General features: G+C 44.0%; 1 protein-coding gene across 1 annotated transcript in view; it reads right to left on the bottom strand.

The window, feature by feature from the left end:
* Nucleotides 1–16,890, bottom strand: part of LOC308578200 (uncharacterized protein) — a gene marked incomplete at both ends in the record, with an annotated part of 173,757 nt that overhangs the window by 156,410 nt on the left and 457 nt on the right. The window contains 2 exons of the mRNA XM_081178457.1: nucleotides 13,647–13,826; nucleotides 14,675–14,776. Coding sequence (XP_081034583.1) covers nucleotides 13,647–13,826; nucleotides 14,675–14,776 — 282 coding nt within the window. The remainder of the gene's footprint in view (nucleotides 1–13,646; nucleotides 13,827–14,674; nucleotides 14,777–16,890) is intronic.

Consider the following 16,890-nt stretch of genomic DNA (forward strand, 5'->3'; position numbering starts at 1 on the left):
TTCCAATTAAACAAAACAAAAGCCTGGAAGTTCGCAAAGCGGTGAGACCCTTCTGTTTTAAGTAAAGCCTGCCTTCACTTACCCCAGAGACCGAATAGGGGAGGGACGGGGGACCGGATAAAGATTTAAATTGAGAGCCCTTGACTTGTATAATTAACCGTGAAGAGGGCTGAGCTGGAGAAGATTTACTAGAGCCCTCAACAGGAGTAAATCTCTATCGGAATTTTACTCTTATTATAGCTCTTCAACGAACTGTGGAGAAATCCCTGGAGTTAAATACTCAGCTGCACAGCTAAATCACTGACTGTGGTAGGAAGTTCCCTTCTTCTCTCCTGTATTATTTATATTATTTAGTTCATATCTACTGTGGCTATGGGCAAGAGGAAACGCCTCAGAGAAGCAGAGGAATTACTGCTTCTCCCTAGCCCCAAGCTACAAGCTAAGGGAAGAAGAGTCCAGTCAAATCCTCAAGCAGCAGTTACTACACACAATAGATTTCTTCCACTAAGTGACTTGGATGTAGCCATTCCCAAGCCCCAAAATACCATCTTACACACTTGTAATCTAACGAGCACTCCCATTAAAGGTGGGTCTGACGTGGATGGAAAAAAGATCCAGGATAAAGAGAACCAGCTGGGAAATGAGTCCTCCCATTTACAATTAGTCATTAGGACACTGGACTGTATATTTAAAAAGATAGACTTTCTGACGTGCTCAATTTCCAAGCTAACTGAAAAAGTGATGGATATGGATGCCAAAATTGCCCTCAAAAATAACTACCAGAGGGGACCTCCACGGATAGCCCCACCAAAATCTGGGGCAAAGGGGATGAGAAAATACAAACTAAACAATCTCATGTGTAAGCAAAATCTAACACTGCAACCAAAGAAGGTGTGCCTAACGATAAGGTCAGAGATATGGGACTGGTCAAGCTTAGAAGGAGCTAAAATTGCCCTAAGTAAAATCCTGAGAATAAGCACAGTTCATATCGATCTTCGTGCTTTACTTCCGCTAACTCAATCAAATGGCCCTTACAAAGTTATTTTAGCCTTCCATTCGCTGAGATTACCCTTATTAATAATAAGAGAAAAATGGAAATTCATAAAAACAAAAATCATACCCACAAGGGTTTTTGCGGACAGCATAGTAAATCCACTACTTGTGGAAAAAGGGAAAGAGACATTAGATTCAGAAACAAGCTCTATAAAATCGCCAGACAAAGAGATCTTGCTCTCCCCACAGAGAACGGAGGAGATCGTCTGCAGCCCACAACTAGGAATGAATTTGGGTAGTTCCAGAATATCCAGTGGTGAAAGCGCCCTTATGAATTCATTTGATGAATTACAATCACAAGAAAAAGAAAAAATAATAAATAAATTAGACAAATTAAGAGAGAAGATGTTTCAGGCCAAAAGTAAAATAGGAAACAAAGAAATTCAAACAAACAGGGCCATTGAAGGCTCGGTGGACCTTCTCCAATTTAGCCCACAGCCCCAAAATAGGTCTATAAAATCCAAGGCAACGATACAGACAATCGTCCCGCCACCTTCATTAGTTAATTTGGAACCAGCTCATCCTGTACCAACCGGAATGGATATATCTACTAAAGAACAGCAAAATGTAAACAAAATTTCGACACATTCCTCAATGCCTGACCTGGAGTCATCATTATCGGACGGAGAATCCCTAGCTGATGATCTAGAAGTTCAATCTGTTATCGATACGGACTGGACAGAAGACCCCTTGGGCCATATAAATAAGATGATATACCCATGGAAGGAAAATCTAATAATAGCTAAAACTTGTACCGACCTAATCTCTGCCCCCCTAGGTGATAAGCTCTCTGATAAAACAAGGGATTTCAGAGAGGAGATCAGACCAAACCAGGACACTACCCCTATAGGACCGAGCGAGCAGAGCATAATTATAAACAGCTCAAGAGGCACACCTGCGTCAAAAGGAGAGAAGTCATCTACTATTAGTCAAAGGAAAATTACTGACTTCTTTAAATCTGACAACCCAAGATCAGCGTTCCCCCCTTCTCCATTGTGACTACCCAAACCCCAGTCAAATCTCCCCCCCCCCCCGTTCTCCTTTTTAAGCTGGAACATAGCAGGTTGGAAGGGGAAAAAATCTGACCCGGACCTTGTAAAACTAATAAACTTACACCAAGTAATTCTTTTACAAGAAACATGGGAAGAGGGGAGAGTAGATATTAATGGTTTTGATGTTACATCATTACCGGCATGCCCGTCTACTAAAGGAGGCCGGCCTAGTGGAGGATTAGTTATAGCAATTTCCTTGAAAATACAGGCAAAACTCACGCTTGTAAATGCTTCCACCTTTGCAATTACAGCCCTGATTACGGGGAAAAATTTTGAACTTGTTATAACAAATGTCTATCTTCCTCCTGGAGGCAACACTGCAGACTTATACAATAAATGGGGAATTTTGGAGGAACATCTTACTCTTTGTCTCTCCAAATACCCCAATATACCCAATGTTATAGCAGGGGACTTCAATGCTCGCATTGCAACAAACTGGGAGTCTTTAATCAAAGCCAAATGGTGGATAACTCCAGAATTCATTAATGACCTCGCCCTCCATACTCAAAGACTTTCCAAAGACAAAAGGGTAAATGAAGCAGGAACCCTTCTTTACCAATTGGTACTACGTCTAAACTTAGTGATTCTAAACGGGAACTGCCCGCCAGACGTACCGGGTGATTTTACACACATAAGCTCCTCTGCAAACAGTGTCCTGGATTATATGTTAGTATCTCATGACATTTTCCCCAAATTTTCCCATTTTAAAGTTGAAAATATTCAACTGAGCGACCACCTACCGTTGGTCGCCACAATGACTATAGACTGGACCCCAGATGGAGACAGGCACCCAACACATCTGATTACGAACTCAGTATTGCAAATCAAAAGTGTTAAATGGTCCGAATTACAGGCCCAAAAATACTCAGCATATTTCCAACAAGGGCTAAAACAAGCATATTCAGGCTTAATTGAGGACTACTACGATTATGACCAAACTCTAAGACTATTCTCGAATCTGTCAGAAGATCTATCGTCCTTTTTCTCTGTTCCGACGCATAAAATAAATCGAACACAAAGGAAGATAGGTGCATTGTGGTTCAATAGTGCTTGTAAACAGGCTAGACAACTTCTTGGTAACATCTACAAAGAATATAAAGCAACGGTCCTGCCAAAAGAATATTTCCAAGCAAAATCGGCCTACAAGCAAATTCAAAAGGGAGCTAGACAGGAATGGCAAGTGAATCAATGGCGGGCAATCATAGAAGCCTCATCATTACGGAACTCCAGACAATTTTGGCTCCTGGTAAATCAAAGAACTAAAAGATACCCTTTAACTATTATTCCTGCCCCGGTTTGGGAATCATACTTAAAAAATTATTTTGCCACAACTGACTGTACTGCTAACACAAGAGATGAATTTCAAGAACAGCTTCCCCTCTGGCCCCCCACTGATCCGGAGGACATCCATGATTTGATCGTTAAACTCAAAACAGGGAAAGCGCCTGGGCCAGACCTGATCCCGGCAGAAGCTATAAAATACCATGCGGACTGGTGGGCTTAAGTCCTGGCGACCATTTTTGATGCCGTTAACAACTCTGGAATGATCCCGGAAGTATGGAAGGACGCTATTATCGTTCCAATCCACAAAAAGGGCTCACCAGACGACCCAGGAAATTATAGAAATATCAGTCTGCTCTCAATAGTGGGGAAACTGTATGCCCGCTTCCTGTTGAACAGACTTACCCAATGGGCCGAAGAGAAAAAATTAATTGGGCCCGAACAAGCTGGATTTCGCCCAAAACAGTCAACAATTAATCATATTCTAATTTTACAGCATCTTGCCTGGAAATATTCCACCCCAAAGGGTGGCCAACTCTGTGTGGCATTCATTGATCTAAAGGCAGCATTCGATAGTATCCCCAGGAACATCCTCTGGGAAAAACTCACCCGCTGGGGCATCGACAGAAGGCTTCTCTGGCTAATAATTAAACTCCATGAGAACTCAGTGGCCAGAGTGAGACTCACTCCAGAGGGCGATCTCACCAATTCAATTCCCATTAACAGAGGTGTCCGACAGGGCTGTATATTGGCTCCATTCCTGTTTAATTTATTCATAAGCGACATGAGGACTCCCCTAACAGAGGCTCAAGAAAGGATTCACGCACCCCGCCTAGCACTTTATCGTTGCCCTCTGTTACTATATGCGGATGACGCAGTCATCCTCTCCTTTTCTAGAGTAGGTCTCAGGAGGGCCTTAAAATTTTTTGGATCATATTGTAACACAAATTCCCTTACAATTAATTATGGAAAATCTAAGATCCTAGTTTTCTCAAAGAGCCGGAAACTCCATAATTGGAGAATTGATGGGAGAGTCATCGAACCAATTTATAGATTCCAATACTTGGGAGTTTGGTTACAACATAACCTTAGATGGAAGGCCCATGTAGCTTATGTTACAAACAGAGCCAAAGCTATCTCCTTGGCGATCTTGCGATTCTTTTTCACCGATGGAGCCCTCCACATCCCATCGGCGTTGAAAGTGTTCAAGGCCAAGGTGATCCCGACAATTGCTTATGCCATCTCAACTTGGGGGACTTTTGTCAACCTATCTCACCTACAGGTTATTCAAAATCAGTTTTTAAGAGGGATATTGAAACTGCCCAACTGTGTAAGTAATACAGCGTTACACATGGAACTTAATATTGTATCCCTGGAAAACGCCCTGTGGAAGCACATACTCTGTCACTGGTTATCTCTATGGCACAATCTCCCAAACTTGTATTTGATACAATGTATGTGGAGAGATGATTTCCAGAGCCCATGGGTAAAAAATTTACAACTGAAAATTACGGCAATGGGAATCTCCCCATCTAAATTACTAGAGCAGGACATAGTTCCAGCTAAAAGAACAGTAACCTGTAAACTAGAGGAGATGGACTTGCAGCAGAAAATGGTGTTGGGCAATGGTACCTGCTCACCTCAAAACCTTGGTTTATTACCCCTCTTAAGGCTCCCAAACTATTTGAATTCCTTAACTTCTTCGACTCATAGATATGCCTTTATAAAGGCAAGATTCAACGCCTTCCCATCGAACGTGCTGAGAAATAGATTTTCCAATGGACAGATATCGCTCTTATGTGATTGTAATTGTGGGGCACCGGAATCGTTGCATCACATAATCTTTGATTGTGCTTCTCACTCATCGGCCAGGAGCAAGTTTCTTGATCCATATCTAAAGGGAATCGCCGATGATTGGAATGAAGCCAAACTGAGATATCTACTAAATGATGAAGATCCCCTAAGATCACTCACGGTTGCCAGATTCTTGATCAGCGTCCTATCCCTAAAGAAGAAAAACGGACTCCTGTGCGGCTCGGATGACCCTTTTAAACCATGATATATGTTTTAGGATGTAACTAGGTGATATCACCACTGATGTCTTTTATTAATTTATGAGCAGAAGACGATGTCTATGTTGCAAATTTATTGTAATGTATGTTGTTGGGTCTTTTGCTTATTTTGCTTTGGTTCTTGTCTGTTCTTGTAAGTTTTTAGCTGTTTTAAATTTGGAGGTTTAAGTATATATATGTTGGTGGGAAACTGTCGTGTGACGGGCCAATGGCCGTAATAAATATCAATCAAGAATGGAAATAAAAAGTCCATTGTATAAAATACATTTGAGGGTCACTTGAGCAGGAAGCACGTGAGGCGCAGCAAAACACAGGCCGATAAACAGTAGACAAAGCCCATCTTTCCCAAACATCGCAGGAAAAAGCCAGAATTTACGAAGCGCATGAACCATCACAGCTTTCCTCAATGATGAAGCAATTGCTAATATATAATCATAGAACTAGGGAGTTTGAAAGGGCCACGAGGCTCATCTAGGCTTACCCCCTGCAATGTGGGAATCTTTGCCAAAGAGCTTCCCTCTTGTGGCTTATCCCCACAACAGATACTGACTTTGGGTTTTGGTCAAGCAAACAGTCTAATCCAGGCATTCCCAACCTGCGGCCCTCCAGATGTTTTTGTCCTACAACTCCCATGATCCCTACCTCACAGGACCAGTGGTCAGGGATGATGGGAATTGTAGTCCAAAACATCTGAAGGGCCGACGGCTGGGGATGCCTGGTCTAATCTGTCAGTGCCTAAATGATCTCAAGTGTCAGAACAACTTGACTGCTATCAGGAAATTTCCCACCGTCCCATTTCGACTCTCCAGCACCTGATCTGCATCACCAAGCAATCCCAAAATGCCGACAGCTTTGAACCTTGCAAGATCAAATGTCTCGCCCTGGACTGGACTCGAGGGACGATTCCGACAGATTCCACATGGGAAACGCTCATGTCCCATGTAGCACCAAATCAGTAGTGCATGTGCTTTATAAAAAGCCTTGAGGAGATGATTGTGTTGTTGTTTAGTCGTGTCCAACTCTTCGTGACCCCCTGGACCAGAGCATGCCAGGCACTTCTGTCTTCCACTGCCTCCCGCAGTTTGGTCCAACTCATGCTGGTAGCTTCGAGAACACTGTCCCACCATCTCGTCCTCCGTTGTCCCCTTCTCCTTGTGCCCTCCATCTTTCCCAACACCAGGGTCTTTTCCAGGAAATCCAGGAAATGCTGGGTGAGATCCCATGGACAGTAATACTAAAAGGAAAGGGAGTTCATGATGGCTGGGAGTTTGTTAAGAGGGAGATAGTAAAAGCACAACGTCAGGCAATACCAATGAGACTGAAACATGGAAGGTGCCTAAAGAAGCCAGGGTGGCTATCTAAAGAACTTTTAACTGAACCCCGAGGTGGCTATCACCTGTGGAAGCCAAGATTTCTAAAAAAAAGCCCAATATGGAGGCCTACTGGCCAAAGTATTGGGAACTGATTGAAAGAGTTGGAGATAACTGGAAGCTCCAAAGCCAGGACAAATTAAAAGGTAAGGTGCGAGATTGGCTACATTATGCTCAAATTCAAGAGGTATTTAAAATGGACAGAAAAGTGGGTTTCCAGTTGGAGAAATCGAAACTGGAGACGGAGCTGCTAGAACCAAAGACTAAGGTACTTTCGAGGATGTATGACTTGCTGCTTAAATGGAACACACAGGATGAGACAGTTAAATCTGCTATGATAAAATGGGCACAGGATGTGGGACACAACATTATGTCTGAAGACTGGGAAAGGTTATGGAACACCGGTATGAAATTCACGGCATGTAGTGCCTTGAAAGAGAACATTATGAAAATGGTATACCGGTGGTACATGACTCCAGTCAAGCTGGCTAAAATATATCATCTTTCTGATAATAAGTGTTGGAAATGCAAGGAAGCAGAAGGGACATTCTTTCACCTCTGGTGGACCTGCCCGAAAGTAAAGGCCTTTTGGGAAATCATACATAATGAGCTGAAAAAGGTATTTAGATATACCTTCTCTAAGAAACCAGAGGCCTTTCTCTTGGGCATGGTGGACCGGAAGGTGCCAAAGAAGGACAGAACCTTGTTTATGTATGCAACCACAGCAGCTAGGATTCTCATCGCTAAGTTCTGGAAAACACCAGATTTACCCACACTGGAGGACTGGCAGACGCAGTTGATGGACTATATGGAGTTGGCAGAAATGACTGGCAGAATCCGAGATCTGAGCGAAGAAACTATGGAGGAGGACTGGAAAAAATTTAAGGACTATTTGCAAAAACATTATAAGTTGTTTGAATGTTAAGATAGCGCACGATTAAGAAATGTTATGTTTCCGCAATTTATTTTAAGAAATGATAAAGTAAGTATTGATAGAAAAAACGAGAAATATTTGAAACAAATTATTATGTTTATTAAGAATGTTAAAACTAAATTACAATTTTTTGAAATTGGTAACATAATACATTTAAAGGTATAATAAGATGGGAAACAAGATAACAAATTGCTGAACTGGCTAGAACAATGAATGCAATGCTGAGAGGATGCGAGGAGGTCCAAAAGTGAATTGCTGAAAGATGTTAAGGAAAGTTTCATAACATTTTTTCTTGTTTTTATTTTTCCTTATATATATATATAAAAAATGTTTCTTGTATGTTGCCATGTAAACAAATTTGTTAATCTATGAAAAGAAACGCAATAAAAAATCTTTATAAAAAAAAAAAAAAGAACTTTTAACTGAGTTAAGATTTAAAAAGGATGTGTACAAAAACTGGAAAAGGGGGGAAACCACCAAAGAGGAATTCAAACAAATAGCCAGCACGTGTAGACACAAAGTCAGAAAAGCTAAAGCACAGAATGAACTCAGGCTGGCTAGAGAGGTTAAAAGCAACAAAAAAGGCTTTTATGGGTATGTTCGTAGCAAAAGGAAGAACAAAGAAACAGTGGGGTCACTCAGAGGAGAAGATGGTGAAATGCAAACAGGGGACACAGAAAGGGCTGAACTCCTCAATGCCTTCTTTGCCTCAGTCTTCTCCGATAAAGAAAACAATGCCCGACCTGAAGAATTTGGAGCAAATGATTCAGCAAAGGAAACACAGCCCAGAATAACTAAGGAGATAGTACAAGAATACTTGGCTAGTTTAGATGTATTCAAGTCTCCAGGGCCAGATGAACTGCATCCAAGAGTATTAAAAGAACTGGCAGATGTGATCTCAGAACCACTGGCAGTCATCTTTGAGAATTCCTGGAGAACAGGCAAAGTCCCGGCAGACTGGAGGAGGGCAAATGTTGTCCCCATTTTCAAAAAGGGGAAAAGAGAGGACCCAAATAATTATCGCCCAGTCAGTCTGACATCAATACCAGGGAAGATTCTGGAGCAGATCATTAAGCAAACAGTCTGTGAGCACCTAGAAAGGAATGCTGTGATACCAATAGTCAGCATGGATTTCTGAAAAATAAGTCATGTCAGACTAACCTGATCTCCTTTTTTGACAGAATTACAAGCCTGGTAGATGAAGGGAACGCAGTGGATGTAGCCTACCTTGATTTCAGCAAGGCATTTGACAAGGTGCCCCATGATATTCTTGTAAAGAAGCTGGTAAAATGCGGTCTTGACTATGCTACCACTCAGTGGATTTGTAACTGGCTGACTGACCGAACCCAAAGGGTGCTCATCAATGGTTCCTCTTCATCCTGGAGAAGAGCGACTAGTGGGGTGCCACAGGGTTCTGTCTTGGGCCCGGTCTTATTCAACATCTTTATCAACAACTTGGATGATGGATTCAAGGGCATCCTGATCAAATTTGCAGATGACACCAAACTGGGAGGGGTGGCTAACACCCCAGAGGACAGGATCACACTTCAAAACGACCTTGACAGATTAGAGAACTGGGCAAAAACAAACAAGATGAATTTTAACAGGGAGAAATGTAAAGTATTACACTTGGGCAAAAAAAATGAGAGGCACAAAAACAAGATGGGGGACACCTGGCTTGAGAGCAGTACATGTGAAAAGGATCTAGGAGTCTTGGTTGACCATAAACTTGACATGAGCCAACAGTGTGACGCAGCAGCTAAAAAAGCCAATGCAATTCTGGGCTGCATCAATAGGAGTATAGCATCTAGATCAAGGGAAGTAATAGTGCCACTGTATTCTGCTCTGGTCAGACCTCACCTAGAGTATTGTGTCCAGTTCTGGGCACCACAATTCAAGAAGGACACTGACAAACTGGAACGTGTCCAGAGGAGGGCAACCAAAATGGTCAAAGGCCTGGAAACGATGCCTTATGAGGAACGGCTAAGGGAGCTGGGCATGTTTAGCCTGGAGAAGAGGAGGTTAAGGGGTGATATGATAGCCATGTTCAAATATATAAAAGGATGTCACATAGAGGAGGGAGAAAGGTTGTTTTCTGCTGCTCCAGAGAAGCGGACACGGAGCAATGGATCCAAACTACAAGAAAGAAGATTCCACCTAAACATTAGGAAGAACTTCCTGACAGTAAGAGCTGTTTGACAGTGGAATTTGCTGCCAAGGAGTGTGGTGGAGTCTCCTTCTTTGGAGGTCTTTAAGCAGAGGCTTGACAACCATATGTCAGGAGTGCTCTGATGGTGTTTCCTGCTTGGCAGGGGGTTGGACTCGATGGCCCTTGTGGTCTATTCCAACTCTATGATTCTATGATTCTCTTCTCATGAGGTGGCCAAAGTCTTGGAGCCTCAGCTTCAGGATGTGTCCTTCCAGTGAGCACTCTGGGCTGATTTCCTTCAGAATGGATAGGTTTGATCTTCTTGCAGTCCATGGGACTCTCAAGAGTCTCCTCCAGCATCATAATTCAAAAGCATCAATTCTTCGGCGATCAGCCTTCTTTATGGTCCAGCTCTCACTTCCATACATCACTACTGGGAAAACATAGCTTTTACTATACTGACCTTGTTGGCAAGGTGGTGTCTCTGCTTTTTAAGATGCTGTCTAGGTTTGTCGTGAGATGATTACCCCTCCTTTATTGCCTGTTCCGGGTTGCCCAACCACTACCCCAGAGTCCTCTCTTGGCAGATCAAGAGGAGCAGGTGACGGCAAAGGCGGCCGGGTTTTGAGCTGGGGCAGTCAGAATAAGGTCCACTCTCGATTCAAAACCCTCAAATGTATTTGATATCATTGATTTTTCATTTCTATTCCTTGCAGATCATCTCGTTGTTTTATTGCTACAACCAAGGGCTGATGCAAATTAAGAGGATAATGATAATGATGATGATGATGATAATAATAATAATAATAATAATAATAATAATAATAATAATAATAATAATAATAATAATAATAAATAAAAAATAAAAAAAACTTTTATTTGTATCCTGCCCTCCCCGTCCGAAACCGGGCTCAAGGAGGCTAACACCAAATATGTAACACTGGTATAAAATCAAGCAATAACGAAATTACCTCCTGAAAACAAGCCAGGATCAAATTCAAATCCAATTAGATGGCTTTCCGCAGGATTAGGGTTGGGAACAGTAAACGCTCATCAGGCCCAACTCTTATATGGGCCTGTGAGAACACTGGGAGGCCTCTTTCATACTAGTCCTTACACAAAAAGAGAAGGGGAGTCAGGTTGAACCAAAGGCCCGGCGGAACAACTCCATCTTACAGGCCCTGCAGAAAGATGTCAGATCCCACAGGGTCCTGATCTCTTGTGGCAGAGAGTTCCACCAGGCCGGGGCCAAGGCTGAAAAGGCCCTGGCCCTGGTCGAGGCCAGCCTAATCTCCCTGAAGCCCAGGACCTCTAACATTTTTTTATTTGCAGACTGTTAGATCCTCCGTGGAGAGGCGGTCCTAGGCTGTATTCATTCGTTTGGCCCAACGTGGGGCTCGTACCCATGACCCCAAGATTCAGAGTCTCAGCGCTCTGCTGCCTGAGCTACTCACACAGCTGCCCTCTTGTGCACCTCACCTCAAATTTGTCCGAATTGTGCATGCCTGGGATTCACTGCATGAGATGGGAGGTGGGGTGGTTCCCAAAGTCAGAGCTCAGGTAGCCAACGCGGAGCCGGCCCTCACTGCCTTTCAGGTCCTTAGGGTGCTCGTAAGGCGGCTTGTGGAGCACGTTGATTTAGCAAGGGGATTCAAGAAAGCCGGGTTACGGAAATGACATGGGGGTGGGGGACATGAGGCCACATCTTTGAAGTTGTTCCAATGTTACAAATATACATACCTTTGACTTGACAGCCCAAGAAAGACACGCAGAAAATCTATGCTTTAACCGACTCTCCTCATTCCGCCATTTGAACGAATTTGGGCTCCACCTCCCTCCATGAGCCAAGAAGCAGGAAGTCATGTAGGCAGCAGGAACAGGGCATCCCGCCAGAATTCCCCAAGCCTGAGAGCACATACACGGCACCCCACCGAGGGAGAGACCAAGGGGGCAACCATAGACATCTGCCAAGGCAGTTTAGCAAGGCAGGTGTTCTGAATGCCCATCTCCAGACAAGTCCAGTGGGAAAGGACGTGTCAAGAGTTTTATTGTTCTTTCAGTGATGGAGATTTAAGGGGTCTGATAAAGGGACCTCATAGTGAATGCATAACCCTTGTATACCCCTCCTCATTTGTGATGTGCTAGTGATGTAGTGATGATGTATCAACGATGCTGCTTGAAGTGTATTCTGGGGGGAAGAAGGAAGTTATAAAAGTTGACATTGCCCCATGCTCGGGGTTCTTACTCCTGGGCAGACCTGTGGTGCAACAGTAAGAATCATGGTCTACTGACCACTGTTTTGCTCCAAATTACCGGGCTGGGACTTCCTCCTTTTACTGACAGCATGGACCCATGGGGGACAAGTGCCCCGGTGAGCTAGGCTGTCAAGGAGTCACTCACCCTGGAATTTTTTCGCTTAACAGCCATTGGCGCCAATACAGAGCAGGCTTCCTAAACCTTGGCCCTCCAGCTGTTTTCAAACTACAGTGCCCATCATCCCTGACCACTAGACCTGCTAGCTAGGGACCATGGAGCTGTAGGCCAAAAGCATCAGGAGGGCCAAGGTTGAGGAAGCCTGATAGAGAGCTCTACCTCTCTTTCAAATCAGAGCCGGCAAAGGCGGTGGAGTTCCTGCGCGGGTGCCTCGAGGCGGTTGGAGGATGGATGGCAGCTAACTGGTTGAGGTTGAATCCTGACAAGACTGAAGTTCTGTGGTGTGTGGGCGGGTGGGGGGGACTCCCTGGTCCTGAACGGGGCAACTGTGCCCCTGAAGGACCAGCTGCACAGTCTGGGGGTCATTTTGGACCCATGGAGGCACAGGTCTGTTCTGTGTCCAGGGCAGCTCTATCTGGGATGCAGGATAAGACCCTCCCTGCCCACGGACTCTCTTGCCAGAGTGGCGCATGCTCTTGTTATCTCCAGCTTGGACGACTGCAATGCGCTCTATGTGGGGCTACCTTACTGCAATTAATCCAGAATGTGGTAGCCAGACTGGGGGCCGTGAACAGCCGCAGAGACCACATAACACCAGTCTTGAAAGACCTGCATTGACTCCCAGTACGTTTCCGGGCACAATTCAAAGTGTTGGTGCTGACCTTGAAAGCCCTAAACAGCCCAGCAGATGAAACTTTCCTCTGGTTGTCAATATTAAGAGGATGCCAGCAAGATCAAGCCTTTCTGTAAAATAAAGGATTTAAATCCAGTCTGACTGAGACCACATACCACCGGTCCCAAGAGATCTGCTTTGGCTCCCAGTACGTTTCCAAGCACAATTCATAGTGTCGGTGCTGACCTTGAAAGCCCTCAATGGCCTCGGCCCAGTAGACCTGAAGGAGCATCTCCACCCCGGACACCGGGGTCCCTCTCCCGAGGGCCTTCTGGCGCTTCCCTCCCTGCAAGAAGCCAAGTTACAGGGAAGCAGGCAGAGGGCCTTCTCGTGGTGACGGCCGCCCTGTGGAACGCCCTTCCATCAGATGTCAAATAAATAAGCAATTATCTCACTTTTAAAAGACATCTGAAGGCAGCCCTGTTTAGGGAAGTTTTTAAATATTTAATGCTGTCTTGTGTTTTTAATATTTGGTTGGCAGCCACCCAGAGTGGCTGAGGATACCCAGACAGATGGGCAGGGTAGAAATAATAAATTATTATATATTATTATATATCCAAAGCCAACATGAAAGCATTCAAACTCTGACGGAACGGAGCGGCGCACACCTCTTCACAGCATAGACCCACCTTGTCCAGGCAAAGGTTCCCATGTCTCTCGGCAATAGCCTTTCGGAAGCCGTGAGACAGTGGATACAGCATGCTGTGATGGGGGTGCACCGAAGGGAGCCGGTTCTTCTCCAGCTGGTCAGCCACAATACTGACAAGCTTCTTCATTCTCTCGTCGTAATCGGTCCAATCACAGACGATCTGAAAGGGGGCAAAGAAAACCAGGGTTCTAGATTCAGGTAGGTAGCCATATTGGTCTGATGAAGTCAAAATATATATAAAAATTGTCCAGTAGTGCCTTAGAGACCAACAAAGTTTGTTCTTGGTATAAGCCAGGCACCCCAAACCTTCGGCCCTCCAGATGTTTTAGACTACAATTCCCATCATCCCCGACCACTGGTCCTGTTAGCTAGGGATCATGGGAGTTGTAGGCCAAAACATCGGGGGGGGGGGGCGCAGGTTGGGGATGCCTGATATAAGCTTTTGTGTGCATGCACACTTCTTCAGATACACTGAAGCGGAAGTCCCCAGACCCTGATATACAGAGGGAGAAGTCCCCAGACCCTGCTATATAAGAGTAAGGAGAAGCCCCCAGACCCTGATATATAGTGGGAGGGTGAGTTGGGGTTTTTCTCCGAAGGGTAGTAGGAGTCAATGGGTATGGTCCACCTGCTGGCAACTGTGAATGACTGAAAAAACAAGGGATGGTACGCAGATGACCTGAAATAGTTTTAGGATATGTAATGAGACACAGTCGTCCACAGGTTGACCATACCGATTGAGTCCTACTACCGTTCAGAGAAATACCCCGCCCCACCCTCCCTCTAAATATCAGGGTGTGGGGACTTCCGCTTCAGTGTATCTGAATAAGTCTGCCTGCACATGAAAGCTTAGACACAGAACAAACTGAGTTGGTCTCTAAAGTGACATTGGACAATTCCTGAATTAGGTGACGCTTTTACCATTACCGTGGTACCTTGGGACTCAAACGCCTCGGTTCCCAAATGCCGGAAACCCTGGGAGTGTTGGCCCTTAAAACTCTGCCTCACCTGCAAACAGTGCGCCAGGTTGCTGTAAGCGTCAGGAAAATCCGGCTTCAGTTTCAAGGCGGTGCAATACGAAGCAATTGCCTCTGGGATGTTTCCGGAATCCTAGAAAGGGAGGGATATTTCAGCAATTGCCACTAGCTTTTTTTCTCAACCATCAAAACCAAAGATGAAGAACAGACAGAAGGCACGATGATCCACACCTGGTAGACTTATAAAGTAACATTCAACAATCATTGGAATAGAACAGGGGTCGGCAAACTTTTTCAGCAGGGGGCCGTCCACTGTCCCTTAGACCTTGTGGGGGCCAGACTAGATTTTGGGGAGGGGGAAAAAGGAACGCATTCCTATGTCCCACAAATAACCCAGAGGTGCATTTTAAATAAAAGGACACATTATACTCGTGTCAAAACATGCCGACTCCCGGCTAGATTGAGAAGGCCATGGGGCCGTAGTTTGCCTCCCCATGCTATAGAATAATATTGAGTATCAGCATGTAAAAATTCAATAGAAACCTACTCTTAACAATTACAATAAATTGTAATTAATCGTACAATAAATGAATATTACAATGAATGATTATTGTAATTGATCATAGAATAAATGTTACAATAAATGGTTATAAAACAATGGCAAGTCACAGTGTCTACAATAGCCGCAGCGAGAATCTTAACAGACAAAGGATGGAAAGGAGAATCCCATCCCTACTAAGTTGGCGTAGCTAGCAAAAAGGCTAAAATACGCAGAATTAGCAAGATTATAATACAGGCAGAATTACGAGAGGTTTTGGAAGAAACATTTCATAGAGAACAGGACACTTGCAGAGTACAGTGGTACCTCTGGATGTGAATGGGATCCGTTCCGGAGCCCCGTTCGCATCCTGAAGCGAATGCAACCCGCATCTGCACGTCGCAATTCGCCGCTTCTGCGCATGACATCATTTTGAGGGTCTGTGCATGCGGCGAAACCCGCAAGTAACGTGCTCCGTTACTTCTGGGTCACTGCGGAGCGCAACCCAAAAATATTCATCCTGAAGCATATTTAACCCGAGATAGGACTGTATTGTCTAAATTTACAGGGGTGCCCAAATTTTCCCAAAGAGGGCCAGATTTGACATGAGGGCGGGGCAAATTTGTTGAGCTGTTTTAGGATTTAACCCCAAGGTTGTTGAGCTCTTTTTAGGATTGAAGTTGTTGAGCATTTGGGGGGGGGGGGTTGCCCCAGTAAGTAAACCAGGTTACGCTCCCTGGCCACACGCTGGACATGTGTGGTCTAAAAAAAAATGTTGGGAAAATTTAAATTCTTTGGCAGGTGTGGATTGACAAAGGACAGCAGGAAATATGACAAAACCAATGCATTTTGAGATCTAGGAGAGACGAGCAAAAGGGCGCCATCGGAAATGTGACGTAGGGGTGATTGGAAGTCACAATGAGATTTTTGGGTGTGGAACTCCACCATACTTTCCGTCTATATAAGCCACCCTCTATTTGGGGGGGGGCTCAAATTTAAGAAAATGAGCCATTCACCCACCCAATCACCCGTATAAGACCTCCCCCCCCCATTTTTATTTCAAAGTAAAAATAGCAATTTTTTCATTTTCCTTTTAAAAAAATTATTTACAAACAAACACATAGACACAAAACAAAATTCGTATTACCCTACCACCCAAAATTTCAGACATTAAAACCACCCTTGTGGCTTCCCTCCACCGCCCCTCACCCTCCTATATAATATTTCACATTGCCATTTTTATTTCCCCCCTATTTATTTATTTATTTTTGATTTCATTTTACATGCTAGTTGCCGTACATTTTCAACACTATACATTACATATATGGATTCCCCACATCTAACCCTATACACAACTCAGCATTTACCCAAATACCCACGTGACTTCCTTCACTCACATTGCAATTTTTATCTAAATTTATATTTCTTAACTCTTTTAACTTACTATTTATTATTATTATAAACCAGATTTACAAACATTAAACCAAACATATCAACATGTTAGTTTTTGAGCAGTACTTGAACACATAATCTTCAAACCATTTCCATTATATTTTTATTTTCCAGTTTGATTGGTACCTTATTACTGCACTTGACCTTGCCAGTTCTATAAATTCAATTAGTTTCTTTATCCAGTCATCCTTTGTGGGTATATATTTCCTGTTCCAGTTTTGTGCAAGGAGTAGCCTTGCTGCAGCTGTCGCGTATAA

This window comes from Podarcis bocagei, assembly GCF_964188305.1.
Source record: "Podarcis bocagei genome assembly, chromosome: W".
Lineage (NCBI taxonomy): Eukaryota > Metazoa > Chordata > Lepidosauria > Squamata > Lacertidae > Podarcis > Podarcis bocagei.